This window comes from Astyanax mexicanus, chromosome 1 (genome assembly GCF_023375975.1).
Source record: "Astyanax mexicanus isolate ESR-SI-001 chromosome 1, AstMex3_surface, whole genome shotgun sequence".
Taxonomy (NCBI): Eukaryota; Metazoa; Chordata; class Actinopteri; order Characiformes; family Acestrorhamphidae; genus Astyanax; species Astyanax mexicanus.
Window position 1 is genome coordinate 34700915 of NC_064408.1, and position 11427 is coordinate 34712341.

The 11427-nt window shown below is 37.0% G+C and overlaps 1 protein-coding gene across 3 annotated transcripts in view; it reads left to right on the forward strand.

The window, feature by feature from the left end:
* LOC103028388 (transcriptional regulator ATRX) overlaps positions 1-9738 on the forward strand; it is a 47817-nt gene extending 38079 nt beyond the window's left edge. Inside the window, exons 32-37 of one of the 3 annotated variants that reach the window (XM_022680890.2) lie at positions 1267-1416; positions 1783-1866; positions 3191-3274; positions 4279-4365; positions 6137-6265; positions 8534-9737. In XM_022680890.2, the coding sequence (XP_022536611.2) occupies positions 1267-1416; positions 1783-1866; positions 3191-3274; positions 4279-4365; positions 6137-6265; positions 8534-8848 (849 nt within the window). In that variant the 3' untranslated portion in view covers positions 8849-9737. Of the gene's footprint in view, positions 1-1266; positions 1417-1782; positions 1867-3190; positions 3275-4278; positions 4366-6136; positions 6266-8533 lie in introns of all 3 variants that reach the window. The other 2 variants (XM_049476489.1, XM_022680898.2) reach the window with 2 other exon arrangements.
* The last annotated feature ends 1689 nt before the right edge of the window (positions 9739-11427 follow it).

Here is an 11427-nt window from a genome sequence, read left to right on the forward strand (position 1 = left end):
ATATGAATACAGTTTTTTTTTTTTACTTTGCTACAGTATTCCAAACAAAACATTGTAATACTTCAATCTGTCGACCATGCCTAGTAAATGAGCCCTTAAAGGTGCAACAGGGGTCTTATAAGGTCTGCAAACAAAGGAGTCTGAAATAATATGTAAATGTATTTGGTAATGTAATAACTGTTCCAAAATGTATCTTTTACTTTCCAGTACATACAACCCATATATGGAAACAAAGCTGCAAAACACTTAATAAAAACACTGTTATCTGATCTTTAAAGAACCAACTGCCCCTTTTTAGCCCCACTCATTCATATCTATTTGTTTTCAGGAATGATTTAGCTCCTAATTCTGTCTAAATGAGGCACAATATAAGGCAGAGAATTAGAACAGAGCTCATTTAGCTTATTTCTGTCTTAAACCATTAGAACCCAGACCCAATTTTCAATATAAATCAGTATAAAGCAGTTAACTTAATTGTGTAGCTTATTTATGCTAAGTTTGGTTTTATTGTGATAAGACACGCAACCTAATATTTAAAGGTTAAAATCCTGATATAAAATCCTGATATAACATAAATGGTCCAACATTAATTTCATAACCCTTCATAACCTAGAAGGTGTGTCAGATCTAGTTGACCCTTTTGGGGGTAAATGTATCAGAAACTACCTTTTTATGCAAATTGTTGAAGAAAACAGTCATTAAATGAATATGACCATTCGGTAAATCAGGTTGTTGTCAATGGACCTCAAGATATAAAACACAAAAAATGTGGGATATGGGCCCTTAATTGTCCTACCACTTACAGCTGACATTAACAAGCATCCTAGGTGATCAGATTACGAATGATTGCCAAACACAGCCGTTTACACCTTCTGTTTAAAAAAAAAAATCACCTGGTGTTTTCTGAGATGCTTTAGCACACACACTGCAATAATACTGTGGTCATATGCGTCTCTGATAACCTCTGAATGTGATTTGACCGATTGGATTATGATCCTCAAGACACATTGTACAGTATCTTGTTGGCACCTGCACATTGTGCTGGCCAGTTATGATCCAATCAGCCAGGAAATGTGTTAATGCAGGGTGTAAACGGCTGTGTGTTTTGCCTTTAATAGTTGATAAAGGTACAGTGGATTAATGAGTCTTGGAGAAACAGTTTATATGTTTAATATTGTACATATAGCACTGTAAAGGTGTGGGATCTTCCACACTAAATGTTTTTTTTTTTTCTCCTCTGTATGTTGTTGGTGCACACACGTGTAGGACAAAGTGCTGGCAGTGCTGTTGCAGCAGTGTGGGCGGAGCATAGTAAGCTTTCATGAACATGATTCACTGTTAGACCACAGAGAGGAGGAGGAGCTTAGCGTGGAGGAGAGAAGGGCAGCCTGGGAGGAGTATCAAGCAGAGGAGACGGTACACACACACACACACACACTTACACATACATAGAATCTGCATTCAGTTGTTTTTAAAAATGTAACATTAATTCTTTTGCACATGCAGATGAATCCATACAATCATGATAAACTAAACTTCATTATCGAAAACATTACTATAAACCAATTTCACAGCATATAGAGCCATGCAGGGCTTATCATATTAAAAAGGTTTATACTATATAATGTTTTAGTACTTTGACTGAGCTGTCTTGAATAATACTGTACATATCTTATACATTAATTAACAAACTCAGAGTGATAAACTGTGGATGTTCTGAGTTTTTCGTACTTGTATTCTTGTTTGCGAAGTCATTGGTTTAACATTTCTTATGTATGTTAGCCTGTGAGGACATTGCAGAGACAAGACGCTGGAGAACGAGCTTTAGCCAACATCCTCTGGAAGAAAAGCAACAAGGAACTGGAGGTAGGTACAGTGCACATGTAAAAAAAGTGCACATGTAAAAAACAGTGCTAGTGACATGATGTAGGAAGATGACATTCATCTAACAACTGGGGGTGAACATATAGGGTCCATAAAATTCCCCTATATGCTACTCTCTCACTCTCTCTCATTTAACTACATGAAAGTGACAGTATGCTACATCTATAAGCTAAGTTACTGTGACCGTTTATGGTCTGATCATCAACATTTAAAATCTGGTTCGCCCTAAACAACTTACTGAGTTGTCAGTCAGTGTGCTGTTCACACTACACAACTGATCGGCAAAACAAGGTCACAAATTACAAGATATTTCACTGTGGGAAAAACGCAGACTCGCCTGTCTGCTCTCCAACAAAACAGTTTAGCTTTCATGAACATGACTCACAGACCACAGTGAGGAGAGGGAGCTTAGCGTGGGGATGAGAAAGGCAGCCTGGGAAGAGTATCGAGCGGAGGAGACAATACACACACGCACGCATGAATAAATGTATATAATGATGATAACCTAAACTGCATTATCAAGAACATTATTTTAAACCAAGTTCACAGCACCACCATCTGTTTCATTGGCCTATAGAGCCATGCAGGGATTATCATATTAAACATTGAGACTGAATATATAAATATATATTGATATTGAATATACAGCTCTGAGAAAAATGGAGACCAATCAATTTCTGAATCAGTTTCTCTGATTCTGCTATTTATAGGTATATGTGTGAGTAAAATAAACTTTGTTTTTTTATTCTATAAACTACGGACAACATTTTTCTCAAATTCCAAATAAAAAAATGGTCATTTAGGGCATTTATTTGCAGAAAATAAAAATAAAAATGGCTGAAATAACAAAGATACAGAGCAAATAATGCAAAGAAAAGTTCAGAAATCAATATTTAGTGGAATAACGCTGGTTTTAATCATATTTTTCATGCATCTTGGCATGCTCCCCTCCAACAGTCTTACACACTGCTTTTGGATAACTTTATACCACTCCTGGTGAAAAATTTAAGCAGTTCAGTTTGGTTTGATGGCTTGTGATCATCCATCTTCCTCTTGATTATATTCTAGAGGTTTTCAATTAAAAAATCAAAGAAACTCATAATTTTCAAGTGGTCTCCTATTTTTTTCAGAGCTGTATATTGTTGGTTGTAGTTCCTTGACAGAGCTGTCTTTTAGATATGTTGTAAATATAAAGCATATTATACAACAGTCTCAGAGTGATAAACTGCGTTTGTTCTGAGTGAGTTTCTCGTACTTGTATTCTTGTTTGTGAAGTCATTGGTTTAACATTTCTCATGTATGTTAGCCTGTGAGGACATTGCAGAGACAAGGCGCTGGAGAACGAGCTTTAGCCAACATCCTCTGGAAGAAAAGCAACAAGGAACTGGAGGTAGGGACAGCTTACCTCCAAAAAAAATGTGCACAAATGAAAAACAGAACTAGTGATATGATACAAAAAGATCACAAAATCCTTCGCCTAACACCTGAGGTTATATTTATATATGTAGGGCCCCATTCAGTTTCCCTGTACGCTACTCTCCGACTCTCTCTCATTTAACTACCTGAAAGTGACTATTTTCCTCACTTAATAGCTAAGTTACTGTGACATTTAACAATACAAGAATTTGAAAGGATCACATACCTTAAATGTAGGTGGTGGCTGTGTACGATTCGATCAGCAACATTTAACAATACGAGAACATGCAAAAAAATAAGCTTCCTGTAGCGGTTTTTGATTCGATACGATTTCTAAACCTGTCGGCTGACAGTAGCAGTAACGCTAGCGCCTTTACTGTGTAAAATCTGTTTACTGTAGAAATATATAGTAGAAATATACAGGTATGCTTTCTTTACTTCTTTTTTAGTAAAATACATTATTTGGCTTTCTAAAATTAAAGAAGTACTCAGAACAATTAAGTTAATAATTATTTTATAAGTAGTTAAGTTTTTAGCTTTTAGCTCTATTCACCACCATTCATACAGGACTTAATCTGAGGGTTCCCTCTAGAATTTACCAGTAATTGCATGATATAACAGAAACAGATAGTGGCCATGTAGACGACGCGCTTTGGACTCGTGTTTCTTTTTTTCTATGTGATAAAATTGCCTGTATGTAGCCACTGCTCTTGACTACCAGTCCCATATGTCACTGTTTCTTTTCCTACAGTAGCAGTAGCACTGTCAGTGGTCCTGAACTGGTACCCTGTAGTTGTGTGGTGCCGTTCTAACCTGAATGGTGCTGGCCATGGTTCTGAAATCAAAAACTGTGTTAGAGTTGATGTGTTGCTAGAGTTGCTGTGTGTGTGTGTGTGTAAGAAAGAGAGAGGTTTGTGATACTAATTGCAGTGTACACACTACCACTTATGTTTGTGCTGGGTGTTATTTGTTTGCAAGGATATGCTGAAGAAATCCCGATTGGAACTTCAAAAGGCTCTAAAAGGCATTGAGTCACGAAGTCTGGACCTCTATGTGTGTGAAGTGGTGAGTGCCTGTTTAGTGTCTACTAAAAATATGCCTTCTTTAAAATGTTTTGAGACGTTTTTCTCAATTTTTCCAGAGAGTTTGCTAAAGTGGACAACATTTCAGCAGTGTACAACTACTGCCCATGATGTTCAACACATACAGTGGTATGAAAAAGTTTGGGCACCTGTAATAATTTTTTATGAATTTTCTTTGTAAAGGATCAGCAATTTCAGTTAAATATATCATATAGTACACGAACACGGTGATATTTGAGAAGTGAAAAAAGGTTTATAGGTTTTACAGAAAGCGTGCAATAATTCTTAAAAAAAATTAATTTAAATAACTTTAGGACTAATTATTTAAACACAAAAATGTGTTTGGTGAATCCAATTATGAGAGAGGGTTTTTCTCTTCTTTGCATCTTCTCTTATGAGTGGCAACATGAAAGCCTTTAAGCAACTCTCAAATGACATGAAAACAAAGATTTTTCAACATCATGGTTTATTGGAAGAATACAAAAAGCTATCTCATAGATTTTAGCAGTCAGTTTTCACTGTGAGGAACATAGTGAGAAAGTGGATGACCACAGACACAGTTCTAGTTAAGACCTGAAGTGGCAGAACAAGAAAAATCTCAGATAATCAGAGGAGAAGGACGGTGAGAACAGTTTTAGACAACCCACAGACCACCTCCAAACACCTACATCACGCCACAAACAGAGTTGCCAGAGGTATGCTAAATCTAAAGCACATTTGAGCAAGCAGCTTCATTTTGAAATAAGGTTTACTGCTTTCATGCTGTGGGTCTGTGGGACTAGTGCAGGTACTGGGTACAGGGTATCTTGTTAAAGGTGAGGGTCTCATGGATTTCAGTCAATATCAACAAATTCTTCAGAACAATATTGAAGAATCAGTGAGAAAGCTGAAGTTGAGCTGGGGCTAACTACTTCAACAAGACAACGACCCTAAACATAAACACTGCTCAAAATCTACTAAAGCGTTCATGGAGAGGAACAAGAACAACATTTTGAAATGATCATCTCAGTCCTCAGACCTGGATATTATTGAAAATATGTGGTGTGATTTAAAGTGGGCTGTTTATGCTCAGAAACCATCAAACCTGACTGAACTGGAGATGTTTTATAAAGAAGAATAATCCAAAATACCTTCAACTAGAAGCCAGACTCTCGTTGGAAGCTATAGGAAGCGTTTAGAGGCGGTTATTCCTGTAAAGGAAGCATTTACTAAATATTGACGTCATTTATCTGTTGGGGTTCCCAAATTTACGCACCTGCCTAATTTTGTTTAAAGATTTATTACACACTTTTTGTAAATCCTATAAACTACATTTTACTTCTCAGCTGTTGTATTATGTATTTTACTGAGATTTCTGATCCGAACAACCAATGATTATAAAGGAAAGTCATGAGAATTAACAGGGGTGCCCAAACTTTTTCATACCACTGTATGTATTTTCATACCACAGCTTGATTCAGCCTATAGCAGTTTATCTCTGCCTGTTAAATCTCAAATTATAAAAAACTGCTTAAATAAACAATAAGAATACCAACAAAAACAGTGATACAGTCACTAAAATGTATATAATCTAATACTAAAGCATAAGAGACGAAAAAAGGAGGAAGATCTTGTTCACCAGATTCAGTTAATTAACAGATGTGCTAGTTTTTTCTATTTCAGGTAAAAAAAAAGTAAACAATATCTGATTGGTATGTGTTGTGGCTCTAGAACATGCATATATAAATGACTGGGTGTGTGTTTACTGTGTTTAGAAAAAATGTAACCCGTCTTTGAGTGTGGAGGAGATACAACAGAAGGCTCTCCAGGCTTACGAGATGTTTGAAAGACAGAGACAACGCAAGATTGAGATTTACCAAAGCAAACTACAATCACAACAAGCAGTATGTACACACACACACACACACACAGCAGGGCTAAAGCTTATGGTTGGATTTGTTGATATGAGGTGAAATCATAAATATCAAAACAGATGCTTCTGTTTGATTTTCTTTTCTTTCTCACTCTTTGTCTTCCTGAAAAGGGCTTTTGTTGAGGCTGAATTTAATTCACTTGAACTATATTTACCTTTTAACTTTTTTTTTCTCTCAACTAACTCTCTGTACACAGAAGATTCTGGCTATAAGAGTTAACTCCACCCTTATCTGAAAGTTGATTTGGGGAAATGTTATCTATGATCTTGATATCTATGATATATCTATCTATGATATGAACTTTCTTCTTCTCCTTTATCTCTCCTTCTCTCCTCTTCTTTCTTTCCTTCCTCTCTTTCTCTTTAACTTTTTTGTGATTTTTACCTTCTCCATAAAAGCTTATTTTATTTAGGATGAATATTCTAACTAGTGCTGTCAAGTGATTAAAATATGTACTTCATCAATTTCATGCTCTGTGATTGATCAAACTGGTATCACATTTTTGCTTAGAAAGTGTTTTAGTAGTTTAAATGGATCTTATCAGAGCAGTATATCTATGAATGAATAACTGCCATAGACTTTAAAATTCCATATCTCTTAATTTCAGACAGTATATCAATAGTCTCTTCCTGATTTCTCATACACTGTGATTAGCATTATAGTGCAGTTTCCATCTTAATGTTTTAATTCTATTGATCAAAGACCATCAGAAAATAAAAAACAATCAAATTCACATATTTTTGAAAAAAACTCAATGATAAAATTAAGCCAGACTGTCAACAGTTTCTCAGTGTTGCGTTATTTACTACAAATTGTATGTTTCTCACCTCTTATTGCTCTCTCAACCAGTTAACCTGAAATAAACAAGCTTGTCTACATTATCAGAGTTTAATGCCACCATATTTTTTTTTTTGCATTATGGCTACGTTCACATTACCAGGCTGAAGTGACATCTGATTTTTTGCTCAGTGTGGCTCAGATCAGATTTTTCATTTCTGTGTGAATGTGCCAAATCAGATTTGTTCAAATCTGACTCAAAAGGTTTGAGTCACTTCCATATATGGTCATGCGATCCATGGACATGCAACATGAATGTGAATGGTCAAATCTGAATTAATTCGTCTTTTTGCTTTCACGCATGAGCTATATGCTTCTCTCTCATACCGACACATCTCTTGGTGCAGAAAACAGCAACAGCAAACCGTCTGGCCTTTTTTTCACCTCCTCGACCTAAGCATGAACTTCAGACCAGCTGTTTGCTCTCGACTCGAGCAAAAGATGCTCCACATATAAGCTGCTAACACATCCATTTCCCTTTATAAAGCTACAAGTCATCTCTTAAATATTACATAAGGCGTTTGAGGAACAGATTTGTTCACATTACACACATACACAGGTCACTTGCATTTGTGAATGTGAACCATCAAGACCAAAAAATTCTAATTTGAGCAAACTGGCTTGTAATGCGAGTGTAGTGCTTTACCTGCAGGTGTAAAAAAAAAATGCTCCTGAAATTAATCACGTTACTTGACATTAAAAATTGATATTTTAACACAGTGAAGATCAGTTTTTATATACACAGATCTACCAAATGTCATGTGACATGGTGACACAAGTATAAGGATGGGATTTCTTCCAGAGTGGCTTGTCTGTTTGTCAATGGTGGTAAATTGTATATGAAGCAGACTAAAAGTTATGAACATTGTAAATATTAGAAAAAGCTGTGAAGAAATATGAGGAAAAAAATCTGTAAGAATTCTGTTGCCAAAAAAACATATAAATGATCAATAACATTTTAAATCACAGTGAAGAACTGAAATGTGTTCATTTTTTTATTTGTATGACATGACAAATTTTAAATAGTGAAATTGTAACTGAAAACTGTATTAATAAAATGTCTGCTAAGCACTATAAACTGGAAAGTACTCAGCCCTTCTAACATAACCACTGGCCCTAGACTGTGCAGTCCACTGTGAGTGGTCATGCCTTTTATTATGTGTTCCAGTACACATTCGAATGTAAATGCCTGCACAGCTTCAGAAATGGAATGTCGTCCATCTGCACCCCCTATCATACCTCACTTTGATATTCTGATGCTCACCAATAATTAACATTGCCTTGCTATAAGAGCAGGATGACCAGAGTTAAACCTCACAGACAAGATAACATAACTTTATATAATTATATTGCAATATGTAGCAATAATGATTAATTAAATTTCTCTCCTCTCTCCCTCAGCTCATTCTCTACACACAGCAGATCGTGGCTGCCAGAATGAAAACCAGCTCAAACTACACCAGCAGAGATCAACCTACCACACTGGTCACTTACAGCAGAAAGGCTAGTAGTGTCCATCCCACTCATCCTCCTCAAGACCAGGAATACCACTCCTACAGCTCACTTGGGCAGCCAATTAACAAGCCTTCTGTACAACCGAGTTCTTCAGTTCAGCCCAGTCCAGCCGGTTCTTCAGCTCCAGTGCAGCCAGGTCCTTCCAGCCTTTCCTCTGCGGTCAGAAACATTAGGGATGACTTTGTGATTGAGCTGGTGTAGCTTGGGTGTAATATCTGAGAGCTGTAAAGCTTCAGGGTATTAAACAGCGGTCGAGTTTCTGTTTGTATTTAAAGCAACAACAAAAAAAAATCACTGATTGCAGATTTTGTGATTGTACTTTTAGTTGTTTCAGTTCAAAATCCTACAAAAAATGATGGGGCAGAATGGATAATCCATGTGCGTTTTTTTTAATGGGGGGTGTAGTTGGCGGAGTGGAACCAGCTGCTTTCAGAAAACACTCTGTATTACGTTGCAGTTTGTCTTGAACTGTGCTGCTGTGTACGGTTATGTTCAGACTGCAGTCAAATCAGGTTGGTTTCTCATGGCAGATCTGTTGAGATTACGGACTGTATGCATTCATGGGTTGCTATGATGGGTTGCTGGTGTCAGTAACTAACTTTTGTTGCTCATCCTGGACCCCCACACTTTTATCCAGACGCTTTTGTACAAATCTGATTGTAATCACATTTCGGGCCACCTCCAAATGTGGTCTGGAGCCCATCTAGATCCTAGATTTCTAAATGACAGTCTGAAAATAGCCTTTTTGTATTTTATAACAAATATATTCTTCTGAAGTGATTTTGTTATTTGTCTACCTCAAAACTCAGAACCCTGAAGTATGGAAACTTGAATGTAGAACTTGTATACTGGCTTTCACACAGAGTTTTGAGGTTGATATTTAAAATGTCAAAATATTTGGCTTAAGATTATGGAAAAGTTTATTTTCTTTAACATTGCTCTTGGTGAAATGTTTACAATATGCTAAATGTAACAATAATGTAACAATATATGTTTGTAATTGTGTATAAGTCTCAGTTAGAGCTACTGAGCAGGACACATTGGGTGGTTTCATTTTTTTTTTTTTTTTGTACCTGTGTGACACTAATAAAACAAATCACCAAAACCACTTGCCTTTTCTTTTACCACTAGGGGCTTTTTTTTTTACAGACATGATCCTATATTATTAATATGTTTGCAAAAGTTTTAAACTGCACTTTCTGTATTGGCATTAGCTATCAATGTTTTCCTCCCCTGACAGGATTGGCAAAGTGTTCATACACAACAGTCGGCTATTGTCTTGCAGATGAAAGGAGCTTTAAAGGGGCACTAAATCCCCTGATTTTACCTGAATCCACCCTCAGCTCAAATTCAAAAAAGGCAAAAAAAAATGGGAGGGTTAGTTTGGGAGGGGCGCTGAATGATGTATGGGTTTAGTGGCAGGGCAGGAGGAAGAGCTGATTGGCTGAGCTGCAGCAGCACTGTGTCTCTGATAGCAGCGAGTCCCAGATGGTTGAATGTCAGCAGGGGGGCTGTATTATTGATTGACTAATCCGCATATTGTGACATGTTCACATACCAAAGCACACGGGCACATCATCCTCGCCTATAGCACAGTTAAACCTGTGAGGGCGCTGCAGAGGCAGAAATGACCACAAAATTTTTTTTTTCAAAAAATTAGGAAAGGTTTATTTAAATTTTAAGCAGGGCTGGTATGTTTCATTACTTGAAAGGAACACATTTCAGCAATTATTTTTAAAAATATGGTTTATGGTTTAGTGGCTCCTTAACAATCTGTAGTACAGACTGTGGGTAAAGGTAAAGTCTAGCCAATAGCAGTGCACGGCTCTGGCAATTATGACTAATATGAACTTATCAGTTAAGCCCCACACAAAATTGGTGGGGTTTGGGCTTCCATCACAGTCAAATGCCTAGAGCAGGGTAAAAAGTACATGTTCCTAATGTGGTGGGGAAGGAGATACGCTTTAGGCTTATAGAAAAGCTGATTCTTTCTGCCTATGCAAAATAAGGAAAAGTGGGTATAGGGTTCTAAACAACTTATTTTAACAGATTATTTGCGTGCATGTAAAAAAAAGCCCATCCCTGTTGATGTGGGATGTGGTATAGGGTTCTAGAACAACCAGTTCCTTATATTGATGCAAAACAAACAAGTCCAATCTCTACATGTTCTGGAAAGTGTGTATTTATGCAAATAAGACAATCCTCACACAGGATATGTGTGGTTTAGGGTTCTAGAACTGCCAATTATTTCAATATGCTATGCTGTTTTTTTCAGTCCCTATGTATGTAGGGCAGGGTGTAGTGAACAGCCAATGTCCTAAACATAATCAAAACAAGCCAATAACTGTGGATCTGGAGAGGGTGTTGGGTTCTAAAATAGCCAGTTCCTTAAACTTAATCAAAACAAGCCAGAATGGATCTGGAATGGGTGTTGGGTTTTAGCATAGCCAAATCCTTAAACTTAATCAAAACAAGCCAGTGTGGATCTGGAGAGGGTGTTGGGTTCTAGAATAGCCAACTCCTTAAACTTATCCAAAACAAGCCAATACCTGTGTATCTGGAATGGGTGTTGGGCTCTAGAATAGCCAATTCTATAAACTTACCCAAAACAAGCCAGTGTGGATCTGGAGAGGGTGTTGGGTTTAGAACAGCTAATTCCTGTGCAGAAACTCCATAACATGGAATGCATCATTGGACCACTAGCCAATCGTAATCTGGGATGGGGCGTGGTTTACCGATGGTGAACAGGATAAGAGTGTTTCTTGTATGAAGGTCAACTA